Source organism: Moschus berezovskii, chromosome 10 (genome assembly GCF_049115385.1).
Source record: "Moschus berezovskii isolate FMDL1 chromosome 10, NW_MosBer_1.0, whole genome shotgun sequence".
In the NCBI taxonomy this organism is placed as follows: Eukaryota; Metazoa; Chordata; class Mammalia; order Artiodactyla; family Moschidae; genus Moschus; species Moschus berezovskii.
In genome coordinates this window covers 77,944,289-77,967,216 of record NC_142469.1, presented here as the reverse complement: position 1 = coordinate 77,967,216, position 22,928 = coordinate 77,944,289, and the positions used below count along the sequence as shown (strand labels likewise).

Sequence of the window (22,928 nt, the reverse complement as noted above, 5' to 3'; positions counted from 1 at the left end):
TTTATTTTTTATTGGAGGCAAATTATTTTACAATATTATATTGGTTGGTTTTGACATACATTGATATGAATTTGCCCCGGGTTTACATAAGTTCACCCTCCTGAACCCCCCTCCCACCTCCCTCCTCCCTTTATCCTCCCTCTGGGTCATCCCCGCATGCCAGCCCCGAGCATCCTATAACATGCATTGACCCTGAACTAGTGATTCATTTCACATATGACAACATACGTGTTTCAATGCCATTCTCCCAAATCATCCCACCCTCACCCTTTCCCATAGAGTCCCAAAGACTGTTCTATACATCTGTGTCTCTTTTGCTGGAGAAGCCAGTTTAGACCTAAGCCATTTTGTGATCTAAGCCTGGCCACAATGCTTGTCTTTGCAGAATAGGTCTCCATAGAGAATGATTTACAGGGAACAAGATAATTAAATTCTTTTTAAAGGAACCTCTGAGATCAAACCAGGAGATTGGGATTGACATATAGGCACTACTGTGTGTGCTACTGTGAAGCACTGGGAGCTCAGTTCAGAGCTCTGTGATGACCTAGGGGTTGGATGGAGCGGGCGCGGAAGGAAGGTCCAAGAGGGAGGGGATATATGTATGCATATGGCTACTGCAATTTACTTCATTGTATAGTACAAACTAACACAACATTGTAAAAGGATTATATTCCATTTAAAAAATTTAAAAAAAAATAGCTATATCGAGGCCAGAAATATGACTTAACTGTCTTGGAGACAATATATCATTGTAAAGACTCCCAGTTCAATTCCGAAAGTAAAGATCAATCTGAAGCACATTCTTGAGCTGTTCTGTAGGATCCAAACACCTACCAAGGACTCACTCACTCAACCACCAGGCTGACTGGAATCTAAGAAAAGGTGATGACCCTCCTAACTTCAGCCAACTGCAGCCTGGAGTCTGCCAACCTTGGCCCCAAGTCAATGCTGAATTCTTCTTTGCTCAAGGCCCTTCATGAATACCAATGCACCCTTAGCATAAAACTTCCCCCATTTTGCAATATCCTCAGTGTTCTTACTTGTTGCAAGTAAAAAAAATAATCCTTCCTCTGCCCTTTGGGTTGATTATATCTTCTGGCTTAACACACACCAAGAGGCAAAACCAAGCTTTTAGGTAATGTTAGAGATCAGAAGATTTAACTGAGGCATCATAAGAGAGGCTATTGGTACGACCAGTCCTAGTTTAAGCTGATGGATGGAATTCTATTGCAACAACAACAATCAACAATGTAAAGATTTCTCCCAAACGGTATGTGTCAGGTAGGCTGGAATCGCAAGCTTGATGTAGTAGTAAATGTGGGGAAGGGGAGGAGTTATCTAGCCCTCTATTAAATTTATTTCTTTTTTGTTGTTCTTGCAGTAGAATTCTATCCATCAGCTTAAGTAGGGCTATTAAATAACCCTTTTAAATCTTGTAGTAGGATTGTGTCCCTGGGCTGTGACCTTCACAAGTGTTTTTCAGCTGTTTTCTTTCCTCCTTCTGTTGGGACAGGCAGGTTAAAGGGGATTAGAGATGGGGTTTTAGTGTCCCCCAGAAAGGTTAGGCTCTAGTAAATCGTTTTCACTGAAGACAGCTTTGGTTAAGAGAACAGAATGCTCTGCATGTATTTCAGAGTAGGTGTATTTTTCCTCCTCCTTTAAGAAGCAGCACAGGATGTTTTACTTCCTCATTATTCCCTCAGAGAACCTGGTTGGGCTTCTGGAGTAAAAGTCATAAAAATGTGCTGCTGCTGCTAAGTCACTTCAGTCATGTCCAACTCTGTGTGACCCCATAGACGGAAGCCCACCAGGCTCCCCCGTCCCTGGGATTCTCCTGGCAAGAACACTGGAGTGGGTTGCCATTTCCTTCTCCAATGTGTGAAAGTTAAAAGTGAAAGTGAAGTTGCTCAGTCGTGTCCGACTCTTAACGACCCCATGGACTGCAGCCTACCGTGAGGACCCTCCTAATACTGAAACCTCCTCCACACCCTCCCCCCAACCCCGTGTTTATCTTGCAAGCCTGTCCAGTTATTTGGCAAACACAGCTGGACTTATCATACCAGGACTGGTTGCCTCAGTGGACTTCTACTCCAGGTAAGCCTGTTTTTCTAATTTTGGGGGTAATGATATGTGCTGACTTCAGTTCTCTGACATATCTAAAATAGTTGCTGCTTTTCAGTTGTTCAGCTGTGGGTTTTTTTTTTTTTTTTTGGTTGAGATAATGAGAGAGAAGACTTCAAAGTTCTAGTTATATCAGACTGGAAACACAATGGGAGATTCTTATTTATATTTGAATAAGATCAAAGAAATATATGTTTTAAATCTCTAGGTGACTCTTTCCAGTTTTAACTTTTCTTTCAGAGCTTCCTTTATAAATTCTTATGGAATGATTACAATCTCCTTGTAAGAAAAAAATGGATAAATGGAAACTTCTATTAAATAGAGTTGGGAGACTAGAAGGGGAAGTTCTTATGCCCTGTGACAACAGCAGAGCCATAGAGGAAGAAGACCACTCTCTCCTTTCCTGGCAAGGACTCTTTGTGGCAAGAACTCAGCCAAGGAAAAACCAGGGACTCTTTATTTACTCTAGTCCTCTCAACTTCCTTTTTCTCTCTATAAAAGCATTCTCTTTCTCTTGCCCTGCTCACCATGGTGGCAGATCCCAAACTGAGATTCTCTGCTGATCCTGAGTAAGGATCCCACCCCCCTAGCTTGTCACAGAGCACCAGCTTTGGGTTCCCTGCATCGTCCTTTTAATGAATAGAATACAACAAAATTGATGGGCTGTCACTTTCTAGATGACATTACTAAAGACTGCGGCTTCTATCTTGGATGGTGGGTTCTCTTGTTACCTGGGTTTGAGGGGAGCTGGATGCCAGCATGTGAGTTTCCTTTTGGTGCGACCAGGGGCCTTCACAGCAAGGGACATGTTGGGCCATAGTCAATGTGGACCTGAGGCCTGCCTGGAGCCATGTGAGCCTAGAACTTAGAACTGACTCTTTTCCCAGTCAAGCTTTGGTAATTGTGGGACAGAGGCACCCAGTCAAGCTGCCCTAGGTTTCCTGACCCACAGAAAATGTGAGATCATACAAGCTTGCTCTTAGAAGCCATTACTTTTGGGGGGTGATTTGTCATATAGACAATGGATATTCCTCTTTGTCCTGAGTCTTCACCATTTTGAGGAAACGAAAGTGAACAAAATATGAAATTCAAATATTCACAAGGTGATAGTAATAATAATTCACAATTGAAAAGCTGTTTATTCTTCAACTTATTTACATAAACTATTAGGTGTTGAAGTTCTAAGATGTATGAGTTCCACGACTTCATATGTTTAAGTCCTAACCCTCTGCACTTCAGCCTGTGAGTTTATTTGGACATATGATCATTTCAGATGTAATCAGTTAAGATGATGTCATACTGGAGTAGGATGGGCACTCAAGCCATTGACTGGTGGCCTTGTAAAAACGGTAAAAGTTTGGGGGACTCAGACGTGCCCACAGAGAGAATACTGGGTGAAGACACACAGGGAGGAGACAGCTAAATACAAGGAAAGAGGCATGAACAAATCTGTCCCTCACAGCCCTCAGGAAGAGCCAATTCTGCTAACCCCTTCCTCTGAAACTTCTATCCCCCAGAACCGCAAGACAATACATTTCTGTTATTTAAACCACCTACTGTATGGTACTTTGTTATGACAACCCTAGCAGACGGAAACGTACATGCATTTTCTTGTTTGATCCTCACAGAGCCCTGTGAGAAGGGAAGGTCATTTGTTACATAAGGTCTGTTTACATCTATGTCTGCGATGTAAAAGTCACAAGGCTTTCTTCAAGCTAGCTTTTGTCATTTATTTTTAAAGGACTAAGTTCTGGGAGCCACGTGGTTCACTGTGTTCTCTCTCTCTATAAATAACAGGGCTTACTCTGCTTTTCAGCAGTCTCTGGACTTCAGCATGATTATGTCTCAGCTGCTGAACTATGTGGCCGTTTTGTTTTTCTGTGTCTCCAGAGCCGACTCCCTGGATACCTTTATTGCAGCTGTTTATGAGCACCCAGTCATATTGCCTAATGCCACCCTCGTGCCAGTGTCTCCTGAAGAGGCCTTGGCAGTAATGAACCGAAATTTGGATCTTCTGGAGGGAGCAGTGACGTCAGCATCGAAGCAGGTACCATTTCTCAAGTGTGCTTCTGACTCTTATGTAGAGACAGGGTGGCGTCCTAGTAGATAAAATCGCTGTCAGGGTCAATTACACTTTTGAATGACATATGTCTCAGGGTAGCCAAGACCTTGTTTTGCAATCAAAGTCCTCCCGGCTCCTAGGTTTTAGGGCAAGGACACTATTACATACTTCCCTAACAGTGAGAGCAACATTTAGAAAACACAACTTGGTTATTATTAAGTGAGGACAAATCTTAGAGGAACTTGCTGTGAATTCAACTATTTTGTTGATTTTGTTGCTTTTTTCTGTTAACAGGTGGTAGGTTGGAGGATAAATGGGTCAGGAATCAGTAGCTATTCTTGGAGTACTTTTGCGCTCTAAGAGTTTGTAGGTTATCATGTTAGTTTGTAACATCAAAACAAACTTAAGTTGCAAATTACTTACCAGTGTGTATTATATACTTCATACTAATTACAAAAGTACATATGTTAGTGCTTAGTAAGTTCTTGAACTGAATGAAGGGTTAAGTTTGCGTGTGTGGTTTGAATGAATGTGGTTGAAATAAGCTATGTGTAGAGCAGGTAAAGACAAGGGATATATAAAGTCTGATGAGAGTCATGAATGTATACATAGAGCATGTATTTATCAACATACATTCGTGTACATACAAAGATTTAAAAGGTTATTAAGAATTCTGAGGTTTTTTTTTCACCTTTAGTTTAACTGCTTCCTTAAAGGCCACACACACAGCAGCTTCCAGGGTGACTCTTCCACCAGAGTTGCTCAGGTGAGCTCAGCTTGTACCTCTAGGCACCCTTCAGATAACCATGTCATAGCTCCTTTCTGAGAAATGGGGACTGCATTTGTAGGGTATGAGGTGGGGAAGGCTGGAGCAGAAGAGTGAATGATAAGTATCCTGACATACTCAGGCAAGATAGCTGGCCAAAGGTCAGGGAGAGGGTTTATTCAGGGAAGAGTTAGGTTTATAGTTAACAACCACAGCAAGTGGCAAGCCTGTGAGGAGCCTGGAAAAATATTAACAGCCATGAAAGGATGAAATAGTGACATAGAAATGATAACTGTGTGATTAGGAAATGAAAGTGGTTGGGCAAAGAAAATAAATTATAAATAGAAAACAAAAGAATAAGATGAAAAAAGAAAGCAAATATTGTTCCTCTGCCACTCAGGTCCTCTTGCAGGCCCTATCTTTGATTGTTTGCTTATTTGAAAAATATATTGATTCTGCTTCATTTGTAACAGGGTGCGCATATCATTGTGACCCCAGAAGATGGCATTTACGGTTTCAACTTCACCAGGGAATCTATCTACCCATACTTGGAGGATATCCCAGACCCTCAAGAGAACTGGATCCCTTGTAATAATCCTAACAGGTAAAGAAATGTATTATGGAGAATTTAACCATGAACATGTACTTAATCTGAGAAAACTTTGTAGATCATTGTATGAGCTTCACTATCAGATATAAGTTTCAGGATAGTTTTGTAATTTTTCGTCTCCTACAAATATGTGTATTAGGAAAGTGAATATGAAGTCAGTGCTATAAGAGGACATCAGAATCGAATTCCAATGGAAATTTGCACAGAGGGAACGAATCTGGAGAGTTGATAGTGTGACTTACTCAGGGTCACAGGGTGTTTGGTTAGAGGAAGAACCATACCCAAACTCTACTCTTCTGACTCCTTACCAGTGAGCAGAAAACTGCTTTCCTGTGTAGGTCTGTACTTTTAAAACACTGTGAGAAAATAGTGAAACCGAGTCACATGTCAGCTTAATATTAAAATTTTCCCTTTCTGATCAATAAGATGGTTGGATGACATTAATGTATATGAATCTTAAAGCTTAAGATGAGGACCTCGGAGGTGGATGGAGCAGAATTGTGTCAGTGGTTATTTTCTTTTTTTAATTTATATGGCTGTGCTGGAGCTTAGCTGCTGCATGCGGGATCAAGTTCCCTGACCAGGGATAGAACCTGGGCCCCTTGCATTGGAAACCCGGAGTCTTAACCACTGGACTACCAGGGAAGTCCCATGTAAGTGGTTTAAATCAAATCTAGGATAACAAATATGAAGTCTGATAAAAGTACACTACTACTTATAAGGAAAACATATGAACTATACAATTAAGAGAATCAAGTCAGTTGACTCACATTTCCAAATGCACCATTGCTAAAATTGTAGGAATTCCGTTTTTGAAAAAACTCTCAAAACCACACAAACTAACAACTGTGTCTGCATATAGGGACACCTTGATTTTTGACAAAGTTCAATATTATTTACCTTAATATTAACAAACTATTTTAATTTCAGTTCATTGCCTCATAATTATTTCTTATTTAACCATGTCCTATGCTCAAGGTTCAGTTCTAAAGGACAAGCCTTCTGTTCTCACTTCCATTAGGAATTGCCTTTCTTTCTTTCTGAATGACCTTTCCTTAGAACCAAATTTCCTAGGGCCTTCTGAGAATTCCAACCAGGGTGCTGCATTTGTTCCATTTCAAGAAGTTTGTTAGTCTTTCTTTTTTTTCCATCGACCAATGACATCTCTGTCCTTGCTTTTATTTAACACAGTTTTTGAATACCTATTATGTCCAAGCACAGTTCTGGTCAGTGGAGTGAACAAAAAGAACTAAAAATCTTTGTCCTTTGGAGCTTATATTCAAGTGTGAAAACAGCCAATTGAAACTTTTTTTAAAAAGATATTTGTTTAGTTATTTATCACCTGTAAACCTATCTACAGTAAGGGGTAGAAATATCATAGGAAAAAATAAAACGGGAAAGGTGAATATGGTGGAAAGAATGAGGTTTAATTTTTTTTTTTTTTTGTCACCAGAGGTCTTCTGGTGGTATCTAAGCAAGACTTATAGAAAGTGAGGGAAGAAGTCATATGGGTATCTGAGAAAAGAACCTTCCAGGCCAAGGGAATTCTAAATACCAAGGTTCCATGGTCAGAGCGCATGTCTGGCATATTAGGAACAGCAAGAAAGTTAGTGTGGTTGAAATGATGTGAAGAAGTGGGAGAAAAATAGGAGATGGAGGCAGAAAGGCAGATAGATTGGAGGGCCCTGATAGTATAAGGGTTCATGGGCCATACTAATGACTTTGGTACTTAGGTGAGAAAGTAGCCATTGGGGAGTTTTGAACAGAGAAGTGACATGCTCTGACTTCAGTTTTATAAGGATCATTCCTGTGTCCTCATGGAGACAAGACTCCAGAAAGATCAGTAAAAATGTGGGAGATAGTTTAAAAGCTATGATGGTAACCTAGACAAAGAGATGATGGTGTTTGGATGGAGATGGTAGAAGTTTGAAGAAGATTTTGAAGTGCACCAGCCCTGCTTTACCCTGTATCTCCCACCCTGTGCATATGGACAGCTCTGCGTAGAATGCCTTTTCCCCAGATGCCCACGTCTAGCATGGTGTTTCCTGTAGTGGTGCATGCCTGTGCATGCTTCTTAAGTCACTTCAGTCGTGTTCGACTCTGTGAGACCCTATGGACTATAGTCTGCCAAACTCCTCTGTCCTTTGGATTCTCCAGGCAAGAATACTGGAGAGGGTTACCATGCCCTCCTCCAGGGGATCTTCCCAACCCAGGGATCAAACGCATGTCTTCTGCGGCTCCCACATTGCAGGCAGAATCTCTGCCACTGAGCCACCCGGGAAGCCTTTGTGTAGTGGTTCAGTTCAGTTCAGTCGCTCAGTCGTGTCCGACTCTTTGCGACCCCATGAATCACAGCACGCCAGGCCTCCCTGTCCATCACCAACTCCCAGAGTTCATTCAAACTCATGTCCATCGAGTCGGTGATACCATCCAGCCATCTCATTCTCTGCCATCCCCTTCTCCTCCCACCCCCAATCCTTCCCAGCATCAGAGTCTTTTCCAGTAAGTCAACTCGTTGCATGAGGTGGCCAAAGTACTGGAGTTTCAGCTTTAGCATCAGTCCTTCCAATGAACACCCAGAATTGATCTCCTTTAGAATGGACTGGTTGGATCTCCTTGCAGTCCAAGGGACTCTCAAGAGTCTTCTCCAGCACCACAGTTCAAAAGCATCAATTCTTCGGCAATCAGCTTTCTTCACAGTCCAACTCTCACATCCATACATGACCACGGGAAAAACCATAGCCTTGACTAGACGGACCTTTGTTGGCAAAGTCATGTCTCTGCTTTTTAATATGCTGTCTAGGTTGGTCATAACTTTGCTTCCAAGGAGTAAGCATCTTAATTTCATGGCTGCAATCAGCATCCGCAGTGATTTTGAAGCCCCCCAAAATAAAGTCTGACATTGTTTCCCCATCTATTTCCCATGAAGTGATGGGACTGGATGCCATTATCTTAGTTTTCTGAATATTGAGCTTTAAGCCAACTTCTTCACTCTCCTCTTTCACTTTCATCAAGAGGCTCTTTAGTTCTTCTTCACTTTCTGCCATAAGGGTGGTGTGATCTGCATATCTGAGGTTATTGATATTTCTCCCAGCAATATTGATTCTAGCTTGTGCTTCTTCCAGCCCAGCATTTCTCATGATGTACTCTGCATAGAAGTTAAATAAGCAGGGTGACAATATACAGCCTTGACATACTCCTTTTCCTATTTGGAACCAGTCTGTTGTTCCATGTCCAGTTCTGATTATTGCTTCCTGACCTGCATACAGGCTTCGCAAGTGGCAGGTCAGGTGGTCTGGTATTTCCATCTCTTTCAGAATTTTCCACAGTTTATTGTGATCCATACAGTCAAAGGCTTTGGCATAGTCAATAAAGCAGAAATAGATGTTTTTCTGGAGCTCTCTTGCTTTTTCGATGATCCAGCGGTTGTTGTCAATTTGAGCTGTTGCTCCTCTGCCTTTTCTAAAACCAGCTTGGACATTTAGAAGTTCACGGTTCATGTATTGCTGAAGCCTGGCATGGAAAATTTTGAGCATGACTTTACTAGCGTGTGAGATGAGTGCATTTGTGCGGTAGTTTGAGCATTCTTTGGCATTCCCTTTCTTTGGGATTGGAATGAAAACTGACCTTTTCCATTCCTGTGGTCACTGCTGAGTTTTCCAAATTTGCTGGCATACTGAATGCAGCACTTTCACAGCATTGTCTTCCAGGATTTGAAATAGCTCAACGAATTCCATCACCTCCACTAGCTTTGTTTGTAGTGATGCTTCCTAAAGTCCACTTGACTTCACATTCCAGGATGTCTGGCTCTAGGTGAGTGATCACACCATCATGATTATCTGGGTCGTGAAGATCTTTTTTGTACAGTTCTTCTGTGTATCCTTGCCACCTCTTCTTAATGTCTTCTGCTTCTGTTAGGTCCCTACCATTTCTGTCCTTTATTGAGCCCATCTTTGCATGAAATGTTCCCTTGGTATCTCTAATTTTCTTGAAGAGATCTCTAGTCTTTCCCATTCTATTGTTTTCCTCTATTTCTTTGCATTGATCACTGAGGAAGTCTTTCTTGTCCCTCCTTGCTATTCTTTGGAACTCTGCATTCAAATGGGTATGTTAAGGGCTCGGAAAATATTATGGATTAAGTGAGAAGCAGATTCAAGCTAACATAAGCAAAATGCATTTTTAAACTCCAAATCACAAGTTGTGGTCTAATAAAGAATTTTGGAGCCTTTTGGGTATATCAAGGAGTCTGAACAATTAGTTTAGATGGAAATAAATTAGAATATATGCTACCCTTTCAAAATTCATATGGACAAGATGAAAATATGCAATCAGGGCTGTTTTATAAATCCAGAACAGTAGGCTTCTATTTCATGTGCCTTCTACCACTTAGAGTATTTGAAAAGATTTGAGATAAATATGTTTCAAAAGGTTTAATGTCTCATATTTATATCTGTGCATTTCAGATATTAATTTAAGCAAGTGAAGGGAAATATTATTAAATGGTCATTTTATATAGATGCATTAAAATAATAATTTTTAAAAGATGTTTCCTATCCTTGGTTTTTTCAAGAGTATGTTTTGTGGGTCATTGCTATGGTTTTGATTATATTGCCAGCAGATGGCACCAAATTTTCATTCTTCCAACAGTTATCACAGCTTTCTCAGATATTCTTCTATTACCTTCTATTAGCCACTTATTATTTCAGTGTTATGCCAATAAAGAATAAATATGGCTATATGTTATATAATCTGAGGTCTAACTATTCAAAACTGTGTTTTAATTGCTTTACTGGGACAACTACTGGTAACATGATAAGCAATAAAGAAATCAAGCATTAACAAACATTTCAGTATTTCTGTTTTTCCGTATAGTCTGGCACTGCTCTAGTCCAACCCTTATTGCTTCTAAACTGAATTATGATAACAGCTTCCTAATGATTCCCCACATTTATACTCTGATATTCTAGTACATTCTATGTTCCGATGCCCTATTAATCTTGAAGAAAACTCATATCATGTGACTTCTGTTCTGAAAACATTTAATAGTACCTCTTTGTTTATTACAAAGAGGTACTATTTGGAAAAGATTTCTTAACCTCTTGTGCAGAGCTCTTCTCCTATGACCCAAAATGCATCGCTAAAATTCCCTTTTTTCCCCTAAAGATGCTATTGCTCCAGAGAGAGTGGTTAGTTTCCTGAACAAGATTTCCCTTTTCTACTGCCAAGGCTTTTTTCCCACTTAAAAAAAAGTGAGGTAAAATACACATTACATAAAACTTACCATCTTAGCCATCCTTAAATGTAGTCAATGGTATTAAGTACATACATGTTGTTGGGCAGCCATCATGTCTTCCTTCTCCAGAACTCTTTTCATCAAGCGAAACTCAAACTCTATACCCATTAAACAGGAATTCCTCTTGTGCAGCACATATGCTAAAACTGGAACAAGACAGAGAGGACTAGCATTGCCACCCATCCAAGGATGGCATGAATATCCCTGAAGCATTCCATATTTTTGGAAATGAAAGGGAGGACTTTATAACCGATACCACAGAAATACAAGGGATCATAAGGACAATTATATGCAACAAACTGGACAACTTGGAAGAAACGGATGAAGTCCTAAAATTAGGTATAAAGATAGGATTCCCAGTGCCTTCTTTCCATAATCATCTTACTTCCAAGATGTTGTTCTTTCATTCAGAATACTTTTTAATGCCATTTTTCTTTCAGGCATGGGTTCAGCAAACAAGATAAATGGGTCTTTGTCCCATAATAGCTATAAGATGTGATATACATTATGAAGTTACAGTCACTCAGTCGTGTCCGACCCTTTGCAACACTATGGACTGTCCGCCAGGCTTCTCTGTCCATAGAATTCTCCTGGCAAGAACACTGGAGTGGGTAGCCATTCACTTCTCCAGGGGATCCTCCCAACCCAGGGATCAAACCCAGCTCCTCTGCATTGCAGGTGGATTATTTACCAGCTGTATGACCAGGGAAGCCTAAGATGAGCATATAAATAAATACATTAATTATAGATGATGATAAATGCTATGAAAAAAATGCATAGCCCAGAAGCTCATCATAGAATAATTTTCTACAACCAAATTGCCACAAACATGTACTTCCTCTGAAGTTTCTTGTTTTAATCTTTCCCTTCTATCTAGCTATTTAGAATTTACTTTTGTGTCTACATATACAGTCAAGAAACTATCATTCTGAATTTTATTAAAAACTAAGCTTTATGTTTTTTTCCTCTTCCAATGAATATATAACAGATTTGGCCACACGCCAGTGCAACAAAGACTCAGCTGTCTGGCCAAGGACAACTCCATCTACATTGTGGCAAATATCGGGGACAAGAAGTCATGCAACGCCAGTGACCCTCAGTGTCCCCCTGACGGTCGTTACCAATACAATACTGATGTGGTGTTTGATTCTAAGGGAAAACTGGTGGCACGCTACCATAAGGTAGAATTTATTTGCAAATAATTCAGTTACTGAATACTTAACAAAATAAAGTGAACAAGAAGGGAAACAAGCATTATTGCTGATAATAAGCTCATTTTAAAAACAGAGTATAAACAAAACATAGAAAATAATAATTATTTGTGGTAAGGTCCTAGAAAAAGGATATTTCCTGTACATTTAAGAATACAGTCATTAGAAGTGTGTCATTAGAAGTGTCATTACAGTTAAGGTTAAGAAATCTTTTCCAAATGTAAATGTGTCATTAGAAGTGTGTGGGAGTCAGTAGGTGTGACCTGCCTCGGAATAAAATGTTGCCTTTTGGACTTTGTCCTTTTTTATTTTTTAATGATGGATGGTCATTTTCCTTTTTTAAAAAACATTTATTTATTTATTTTTGACTGCACTGGGTCTTCGTTGCTGCATGTGGGTTTTTTCTAGGTATGGTGAGTGGAGTTTACTCCTTGTTGCAGTGTGAAGGTTTCTCATCACAGTGGCTTCTGTTGCAGAGCACGGGCTTTAGAGCACTGACTCCGTAGCTGTGGTGCATGGACTTGGTTGCCCTGCAGCATGTGGAATCTTCCTGGATCAGGGATTGAACCAGCAGAGAAGCCCTCCCTTTTGTACTTTTAATGACATGACCTGGCAAAGGGTAAAGCTAGAATGAAAAATTTACCAGACAGTCTTGTGTTCAAAGAGAAAAGGAGCAAACAATGTTCTTTGTCTGTAGAAAATTGTTAAGTGCTTTTGGCAAATAGAAACTATCATTTCTCTTTTATGTCTTGTATAACAATATTCAAGAAGGTGTTAATAGATAAGGATTTCCTTATACATATCTATCATATGTGTAACCTGAGACAAAGGTTCCTATCAGCATAGTGAAGTGAAAGTCGCTCAGTCGTGTCCAACTCTTTGCGATTCGTGTCCATGGAATTCTCCAGGCCAGAATACTGGAGTGGGTAGCCTTTCCTTCTCCAGGGGATCTTCCCAACCCAGGGATCGAACCCAGGTCTCCCGCATTGCAGGCAGATTCTTTACCAACTGAGCCACAAGGGAAGCCCTATCAGCATCAGTTCAGTTCAGTTGCTCAGTCGTGTCCCACTCTTTGCGACCCCGTGAATCACAGCATGCCAGGCCTCCCTGTCCATCACCAACTCCCGGAGTTCACTCAAACTCATGTCCATCGAGTCGGTGATGCCATCCAGCCATCTCATTCTCTGTCGTCCCCGTCTCCTCCCACCCCCAATCCCTCCCAGCATCAGAGTCTTTTCCAGTGAGTCAACTCGTCGCATGAGGTGGCCAAAGTATTGGAGTTTCAGCCTCAGCATCAGTCCCTCCAATGAATAACCAGGATTGATCTCAGCATAGTCATCTCTAATTCTCTAATGTTCTTTCCCTATAGAGACAGTGGTCGTAGATGAGGTTGGCACAGTTTAATAAATGTGAGCTTGAACATTTTTAGGTGCCGTGACATCTGGGCCAACTTCTTTAAAGAGATTTCCCCCCATCATCTTCTGTTTATTGCAGCAAAACCTTTTCTTGAGTGAAGATCAATTCAATGCACCCAAGGAACCCGAGGTCGTGACTTTCAACACCACCTTTGGAAAGTTTGGCATTTTCACGTGCTTTGATATTCTCTTCCACGATCCTGCCGTGACTCTGGTGAGAGATTCCCATGTGGATACCATACTCTTCCCAACAGCTTGGATGAATGTTTTGCCACATTTGTCAGCTATTGAATTTCACTCAGCTTGGGCTATGGGCATGAGAGTCAACTTCCTAGCAGCCAATCTACATTACCCCTTGAAGAAAATGACAGGTAATGTGTAGTCTTTAAGATTTTGATGTAATCAAAAAGGAAAAAAATATTTTTTCTAGCTAACATGTACTCCTTAACGAAATTCCTCCAATTGCTAATGTCTGCATATCTAGCTGGTGACATGCTGTACAATCAATCTCAACCCAAATTGTTTCATAAACTGGTTTAGTTTTATTCAACTTGAATATACACTCTTTTTCTTTTTTTCAAAATTCACCACTTCTTACATGAAATTCTCTTTTTGGCTTCTTAGTGTCATACTTTACTGGATTTCACCTCATCTGTCTGACTTTATCAGCATATTTTACTGAAATTAATGAAAGATACAGCTCAGAAGAAGTAAAACGTTCATATGAGTTTAGAATATAACACCTATGCAACTCGTTTTTGTTTTACTGTTTTAAATGTCTTTTCCAGGGAGTGGCATCTATGCACCTGATTCTCCGCGAGCATTTCATTATGATATGAAGACAGAGGAGGGAAAAATCCTCCTCGCACAGCTGGACTCCCACCCACACCCCACACCAGTGGTGAATTGGACTTCCTATGCCAGTGGTGTAGAAGTCCACTCAATGGGAAACCAGGAATTTACAGGCACCATCTTTTTTGATGAATTCACCTTCTTGGAGCTCAAAGGAATTGGAGGAAATTACACAGTTTGTCAGAGAGATCTCTGCTGTCATCTAAGTTATAAGATGTCTGAGAAAAGAGCAGATGAAGTTTATGCCCTGGGGGCATTTGATGGACTACATACTGTCGAAGGGAGCTATTATTTACAGGTAACTCCAATACTTTGGCCACCTCATGTGATGAGTTGACTCACTGGAAAATACTCTGATGCTGGGAGGGATTGGGGGTGGGAGGAGAAGGGGACAACAGAGAATGAGATGGCTGGATGGCATCACCAACTCGATGGACGTGAGTTTGAGTGAACTCTGGGAGTTGATGATGGACAGGCAGGCCTGGCGTGCTGTGATTCATGGGGTCGCAGAGTCGGACACGACTGTGCCACTGAACTAAACTGAATGATTGTTTTGGTGGCAGGGGAATTGCTGGATAAAACACAGGACACCCAGTTAAATATGAATTTCAAAAAAACAATGGATTACTTTTATTATGAGTATGTCCTACTTTGGTGTTTATGTGTATGCTAAAATAATTGGCTGTTTACTTGAAATTTCCCTTTAGTTGGGTATCCTAAATTTTATTTGCTAAAACTTTTGATCTTTGATGTCAGTCCAATGCTTGCTCATTTTGGCAAACATTTCTTGAATGCCAAACACATACCAGATATCTATTCAGCACTAATGAGATGAAGATGAGTAAGTATGGACCCTCCTCTTAAGGAATTTAGTAGCAGAGAAAGACAGATGACCATAGTTTCAGTATAGGTTGGTTGAACGAAGAAGGCACATTTTTCTGTAAGAATACTGAAGAGCTACATTTAGTCTAATTTGGAGATCCAGGAAATCTGAAGACATGATGCTTGAGTTTATGCTATTTTATCTAGGTAAAAAAAGAGTGGGAGGAAATTCAAGATAGGGTGAAAAGCCTGAGTAAGGGGGTGGATGTGTCAAAAAGCAGGGTATACAGAAATGAGCAAACAGTTGAGTCACTAAAGTGTTAGCATAAGAAGCAAGGATGGATGGAAGATGAGCACAGAGCCAGGATCACACCCTGCAGGACCTGACCTGTCATTCCTAAGATGTGGACTTTGTTCTATCAGTGATGGTTTCTGCCAGAAGGTGTTCGGCAAAGGAATGGTGCTGTCACAATTGTTTATGAGTACAGCGTTTTGGTTGCACTGTGGATCATGAAACGTAGGGCAAAATGACTAGCTGTATTATTAAAATAGTCCTACTAAGGCTTCAACGAAGATTATGTTCATATGAATAAAATCAGGATATGGAGTCAAGAAATATTTAGAAAACTAATCTTAGTAGCTGATTTGAGATGGAACAGGAAAACAGAATGAAGGGTCTAGAATGTACCAGGTTTCTGGCAAGAGTGGCTGGATGAATGGGATGCTTTGATGGATCAGGATTCAAGAGGAGGAGCAAATTGGATGGTAGTGGGAGAGATGGTAAATTCAGCTTTGGATGCATGGGCTTTTCATTATTTCGGGGACATTCAGTTGTATACAATAGGCTATTGAATGTAATATGACACTTAAGGGAGATATTAGATTTAGAAATACAGTTTTGAGAATCAGCAGGAAAAAAGTTGTGATAAACCCACAAGAAAGAGTAAACTGCAAAAACTGACTAATGATAAAGAATAGTGAGCTAAAAGCGGAATCTTTTGAAGCTCCTGTGTTTGGGCAGGAAATACACAGAAGAATAGGAACCTGCAATTATGATTGAGAAATAAAGGAGCATTTAAAGGAACTCTTATGAAAGGTAAGGTAAGTAGAGATTCTCAGAAGGAGGAAACTGAAGTGTATTTGTGCAATAGGTTTGCCACTATTGCATGAATAATATATAATTTTGTTGGAATCTCCTGGGCTCAGAGTGATAGAGTGAAAGACAGATTACAGTGGGTTGAAAAGCGAGAGGTAAGTGGGGATATTGAAAGAATGAGTGAAGATTTCTTCTTCAAACAGCATATCTGATTCAGGAAGAAAGGAAACAAGGTAGGAGCTAGACAGAGACTCATGATAATGCTGTTTCTGTTTTTCCAATAGATGAAAGAAACTTGATTATCTTTATAGGCCTAAGAGAAAGAACTACAGAAAAGGAAAGAATGAAAATGTGGGAGGAATCACTATTCCTTCTCAGAGCTCAGGTGCTAGAAGAAAGGGGAAAAATGCTATCAAAACACAGGTAGAAAAAGTCCAATGATTGGAAATTAGTTTAAAAAATTATGTTGTAGAAGAGTGTCTATTGCCACATGAATATTATCATATATTACATGGCATATTGACATATATTGCACTATATGCACGGTTACTTATGTATGGTATTTTATTGCCATATTGCTTTTTAAAATTAAAAAATTGTGATATATTATTTTTTATTATTTGTGATCTATTTTTAAGTTTAAAGAAATGATTATAAAACAAGATAGCATTCTTTCGATTCTTCCTTTCTTTTCCCTCCTTCCCTCTCAGTCTTATCTGCCCCTCTGCCTGCCCCAGAGTTTTGACTCCACTTAAAGGGATCAGCGATAGGTCTCTTAGTGTTGGGAGGTTGCTTAGTGCTCCAAGTAAAACCAAGACGCTCTCTGTTATTATTGCTGGACAGTGATCTTTCAGCTAAGCCACTGGTGCCAGACAGGTTTTTAAATTTAAAATTCTAAATTTAGAAAGTTTCTTCATGTGTATGATGACCTTTTTTAATTTTTAACTGAAACTGTTTGAAAACTCTGAGCATGTGGTTGATACTTGCCAACTTTAAGCTTCATGGGGGGACAGTCTAGCTGGGCTTTTTACTAGAAGAATCCCTGAGGCAAGTGTCTTTAGAGACTTCCTTTGGGGATGATTCAGTTTCCCATATTTCAAAATTCTTCTAATTCCTTTACTGAATAAGTTTGCTTAATTTAGCAAATAAAAATACAGGGTGACCCAGTAAATTCAAAATTCAGATAAACACGGATTTTAAAAAAATATGCCCAGGTAATAGTTGGGACATATTTATACTAAAAACTGGTTTTGGCATTTTTAGTTTACCTAAAGTCAGATTTAACTGGGCCTTCTGTCCTGTAATTTATTAGGAAACGCTATTCCTGAAGGGAAAAATGCCTTTTTAACAGAGTGTAGAGAGTCAGCAGCTGACTCATTGTAAAAGTCCCTGAAGCTGGGAAAGATTGAGGGCAGAAGGAGAAGAAGGGGGCAGAGGATGAGATGGCTAGATGGCATCACCAAGGCAATGGACCTGAACTTGGGCAAACTTCAGAAGATGGGGAGGGACAGAGAGATCTGGCATGCTGCAGCCCATGGGGTCACGAAGAGTTGGAAATGACTGGGTGACTGAACAACAAGAGAGTCAAGTTGGGGAAATGTAGGGTAGAAGGGCATGGTATCACTATTCAGCATGACTCATTCAAAAAATCCCCTTACTAAGTCTTTCAGAGTCTCCATCTAAACATTGTTTTTTTTACCCTCTTAATAAAGGTTCCATCTTACTGGAACTGGGGAAAGGTAGTTGCCCATCCATGTCTGGAGACTCAGCATTGAGACACCCTTAACAACTTCCTACCGGTTTTCCTTTCACTAAGCACCCCAACATGCTCTCAGTTACTAAGGTACCTAGTGCTCCCGGGGATGGAATCTTCTGAGTATTCTGCAGTGTGAAAGCAAAAATGAAAGTCACTCAGTCATGTCCAACTCTTTGTGATCTCACGGGTTGTAGCCCACCAGGCTCCTCTGTCCATGGAATTATCCAGGCAAGAATACTGGAGTGGGTAACTATTCCCTTCTCCAAGGCATCTTCCTGACCCTGGGATCCAACTGCATTGCAGTCAGACTCTTTACCATCTGAGCCACCAGGAAGCCTATTCTGCAGTATAGACAGGTCGATTCTAGGCTTTCCCCATGCTAATTCAGGAGACTCCGTTTGGATACCTGGGTTGGGAAGATCCCCTGGAGAAGGGTATGGCAACTCACTCCAGTATTCTTACCTGGGAAATCCCATGGACAAAAGAGACTGACAGGCTACAGTCCATGGGATTGCAGAAGAGTTGTACACAACTTAGCAACAAACCTTCCAAATATTGTTTTGTATTTATGTACCACATCTTTTTATCCAATAGTCTATTGATAGGCATGTGGGTTGTTTCCTCATTTACCATTTCTAAACTTTTGCTATAGTCTGTCTTCTTCCTGTTCGCCTAATCTTGTGGGTCCAGATCTTCCATAATAATAATAATGTTTGTTTTAGTAGGGTTGCAAGGGAACAAGATAGAAGCATGTATTCACTGTACCTTTATGTCAAAGTTATTTGTATCCCATCTTGACACACTTGCTCGAAAACACTTGCTCTCCAACTTCAAATATGGAAGGAGGAAGACCAGTTAAGGGCCATTGCTTTAGTCAGGCCATAAATGAAGGTAGCTTGGAGTAAAATTTTGAAGATGCAGTACAGATGGAGATAAGTGAAAAAGGTTTCCTTTTGGGGGTTTTGCATCCACATGGCGAGATGATTCATACACTTAGATTTACACGCAGATAGCTTTGTAATATAGTGTAGTATAGTGTAACTAAGTAGGATAACAAAAGTGCTTTCAGCCCTTGCTCAGGTGTAGGGTATGTGACTCTTCCAGTTCATGAATTGTCTCTAGATCAACTCTAGGGTCCTCTACAACTTTAAAGTTCCTTCATTGTTAGAAATAGGTGATAAGATAGACATTAAACTAGTGTGTAAACTTTTTTAAAAAATTGAACACTCTTGATTACTAAAAGCATGACTAACTTGAAAACAATAAGGTATAATTGTTCATGGCTATAGACCAAGGACCTATTATTTCTTTACGTGGTTTAATCTTTTTACAGTGAATTGCAGAAATAAACGTAAGAGATGTAGGTTTGATCCCTGGGTTAGGAAGATTCCCTGGAGGAGGGCACAGCAATCCACTCCAGTATTCTTGCCTGGAAAATCCCATGGGCAGAGGAGCCTGGTGGGCTTATGGTTCACAGGGTCACAAAGCGTCGGACACAACTGAAGGGACTTGCCATGTACACAGAAAGCACTAGGACGTGAAGCCCTTTTTGTTTTTTTTGCTAATTGCAATAGTATTCAGAAATGAAGCAGATTAGTCTAATGAGGAAGCAATATTATAACAAACATTATAAACAAAAGGACATAGACATTTTTTTTCTAGATCAAGAGAGTGTTTCAATTGGCTTTCCTAAGACTTAACTGTTTTTAAACTTACCGTTCTCTTATTTTGTTCCTAGATTTGTACTCTGCTGAAGTGTAAAACAACAGACTTACACACTTGTGGTGACTCAGTTGAGACTGCTTCCACCAGGTTTGAAATGTTCTCCCTCAGTGGCACGTTCGGAACCCAGTATGTCTTCCCTGAGGTGTTGCTGAGTGAAATTCAGCTTGCACCTGGAGAATTTCAGGTACAAATCTTTGCTTAATATTGATAAATCATTTTACGTAAGAAGAAGCGTCTTTTGAGTAGAAAACCTGCCCAAGTGCTTGCAAATATCATAAAAATCTTCATTTGGAGAGAGTAAAATTGGACTTAGGGCTCATCAAGGACATGCAGCACGTGGAATCTCTTCTCTAAAAATCCTTTAGAGCAGCAGTCCCCAAACATTTTGGTACCAGGGATTGGTTTCATGGAAGACAACTTTTCCATGGACCATTGGGGTAGTAGGGGGAGTGGTTTGGGGATGCTACTGAACAACAACAAAAAAGCACATGGCACTGTGCACTTTATTTCTATTATTATTACATCATTTCCACCTCAGATCATCAGGCATTAGATCCTTGAGGTTGGGGACCCTTATTTTAGAGAATAACTAGTGTAAAGAAACATATCTTACTGTGGGGACTTCAGAGAGTGGGCTGGATGGTTTAAGGTTCTGTCAAGTAGAAAGAAGACTAGAGAAGAGTTGCAGGACCAGTCCTACCAGAGGAAGCATCCTTTTTTAGGGGAGGGATGGCCTAGGACAGTTGAAAAGAATTGTTTTCGTGGTGTGGTTGAAGGCCCTGGGTGACCATCCAGAAAAGGGAAGAAAGAAAAGCTGAAGCAGAATTGGATAGTGGCTGAACTGGCAAGAAGCAACCCTTTTAAAAAGAATATGCCAGAAATAATTTCTTCCTGCACAAGTGTTCTATTCAGCCACGTTCTCCCACTGACTTTACCTGCAAGTGCCACTCTTACTCTCCTTTCTTGGTCTAAACGGTTACCATGGGGAGCTGAGAACAGTGGGCAGATAGGGAGGCTGTATGAGTGAATATGAGGGATGATAGAAGCTCAGCTCAACCCCTGCTTAGTCAAGCCCTCCTGATCCTTTGGAGGAATCTTTCTTGCCTGAGAGAACAAGAGTTCTCTCATATATTCTCAAATCCATTGTTTTGTGTTTATTAACTCATGGGGTGCCTTCTCAGATGAGTAAATTATAAGATGTAGAATACAGACATTTCAGTAAGTGCCAATTCTATAACTCCAATTTTTCTCTGTACCTTTTCAAGTATTTCAGATGGAGTAGAATATGGCCATTATTTTCATTGTTTCTTCATCCAGTTGTACTGAATTTTAAGTGTGTTGTGAGGTTGTACAACTGAAAGTTATTCTCAGTCAGCTTCCCTGCATTTTAATTAGGTTTCAAGTGACGGACGCTTGTTCAGCCTGAAGCCAACATCTGGACCTGTTTTGACAGTGACTCTCTTTGGAAGGTTATATGAGAAGGATAGTGCACCAAATGCTTTATCAGACCTCACAACACAAGCGCTAAGGGTAATGTTCATGGTTATAATACCTATTGTGTACTCATTAGATTGGTAGAATATTTAAACTTTCTATTTTTTGGATAATTTAAAAAATAACGAATATGAAAAGAAGAATGCATCTGGGATTTTGATAATCATGATCATTCATATCATTCATAATCATTTGACTCATGACCATTCATATCAATGAATTGCTAATACATTTTTTTCTCTTGTTTAGAAACACACAAACACACACCAGACTATATAAAGTAGATAAAATGACAAAATTTTGAAAAAGAACAACAGTTATACCCATCTGTTAGGTATTTTTTTTAATTTTTTAGTGAGAATTAAATAAGTTACTACAGTTAAAGTGCTTAGACAACTTCCCAGCTCATGGTAAGTATTGTATATATGTTAACTTCTACAATGATATGGGACTGCCACAGGAAAACCAATTGTGATGTATTCATTGCTAAACTCCTATCATCCCTGATTGTTTAAAGTGCATATATTTTCTAATGGTTCAGCCACTCTGTATATTTTGATTAGAAAGTCAATAAACTCAAAAGCCAGTTGGGTGTGGCTTGATAGCTAGCGCTAATGTATCCCAGAGAGCAGCTGAGCTTACATCTAGAAATCTACTCAAGAGCCTGAAGATTTTTTATGTGCTTTTCAGTGGTGATTGACTGCCTATTTAGAACTTTGTCTGTCTTGTCAACCTGCAAGCAAATTAATAGGGTGACTATAAAGTAGACGTTTATCAAATCTGGCTTCCTAATGGCCTGTGGGCTAAGAAAGGTCTTTAGGTTTATGAAGATTTGAAAAAGAAAATTAAAAGAAGACTAATATTTTGTGACACATGAAAATCATTTGAAATTCAAATTTCAGTCTCCATACCTAAAGTGTTATTGAAGAAAGCCATGTTCATTTGTTCAGTACTGTTAATGGTGTTTTTCATGTTGCATTGTGGAACTGAGTAGTTGTAATGGAGACTGTATAGACTACGTGGCCAAAGAAGCTGAAAATATTTACTGCCTTTACAGAGAAACATTGCCATCTCCTGCTCTAAAGTATTAAAGAACAATGCATCTTAGTATTGAAAATCAGTAAGGGCAAATTATCCTTGAGTCTCTTCCTTATTCTTCCACCCAAAGAAAAATAAAATATTTTCATTTGCTTTCTGTTATATTAACATCACAAAAAGATTACCTTGATTAACTTATGACCAAATATGCCTATAGGCTAATATCCCAAACAAGTGAATATAATTTTATAAACATGATTAATATTCAATCATTCTAAGATACCACATCATAGTCTTTTGTTGCATTTGGTATTCACTGACATTAATATTTTTATTTTATTTTTTAATTAAACAATTTTAATGAAAGTATAATTGCTTTACAATGTTGTTTCTAGTTTCTAGGTTTTAAATTTTCCTGGAGATCATTTAAGAACTGCTCATATTAATATACTGTCTGATATGTTCTCCTGTGACAAATTTGCTGCATTGTCTTAAAATGATTTTTTAAAAAATTAAATATTGCAGCAGTGAATTTACTCTTAAAAAATGGCACTTACTACATTCATACCCAGCTCTGGTTATTTTCACTCTGGATTTCTTTAATGCATAAAGATTTTTTAATGATAGTTTTGCTGTGCTTTTTAACTGTAATTTTTATTTCTTCTGC

The 22,928-nt window shown here is 39.6% G+C and overlaps 1 protein-coding gene and 1 non-coding gene across 10 annotated transcripts in view; both read left to right on the top strand.

The window, feature by feature from the left end:
* The first annotated feature begins 1,104 nt into the window (after positions 1 to 1,104).
* LOC129560941 (pantetheinase) overlaps positions 1,105 to 22,928 on the top strand; it is a 34,812-nt gene continuing 12,988 nt past the window's right edge. For 2 of the 9 annotated variants that reach the window (XM_088840760.1, XM_055433224.2), the window contains exons 1-7: positions 3,763 to 4,168; positions 5,423 to 5,553; positions 11,841 to 12,033; positions 13,558 to 13,849; positions 14,267 to 14,628; positions 19,743 to 19,913; positions 21,125 to 21,259. In XM_088840760.1, coding sequence (XP_088696886.1) covers positions 3,956 to 4,168; positions 5,423 to 5,553; positions 11,841 to 12,033; positions 13,558 to 13,849; positions 14,267 to 14,628; positions 19,743 to 19,913; positions 21,125 to 21,259 — 1,497 coding nt within the window. In that variant the 5' untranslated portion in view covers positions 3,763 to 3,955. Of the gene's footprint in view, positions 1,271 to 1,883; positions 2,095 to 3,738; positions 4,169 to 5,422; positions 5,554 to 11,840; positions 12,034 to 13,557; positions 13,850 to 14,266; positions 14,629 to 19,742; positions 19,914 to 21,124; position 22,928 lie in introns of those variants that run through there. The other 7 variants (XM_088840761.1, XM_088840763.1, XM_055433226.2 and 4 more) reach the window with 7 other exon arrangements.
* LOC129561374 (U6 spliceosomal RNA) lies at positions 10,971 to 11,076 on the top strand. The gene has a single exon (XR_016038508.1). It is a non-coding gene; the product is annotated as a U6 spliceosomal RNA (small nuclear RNA).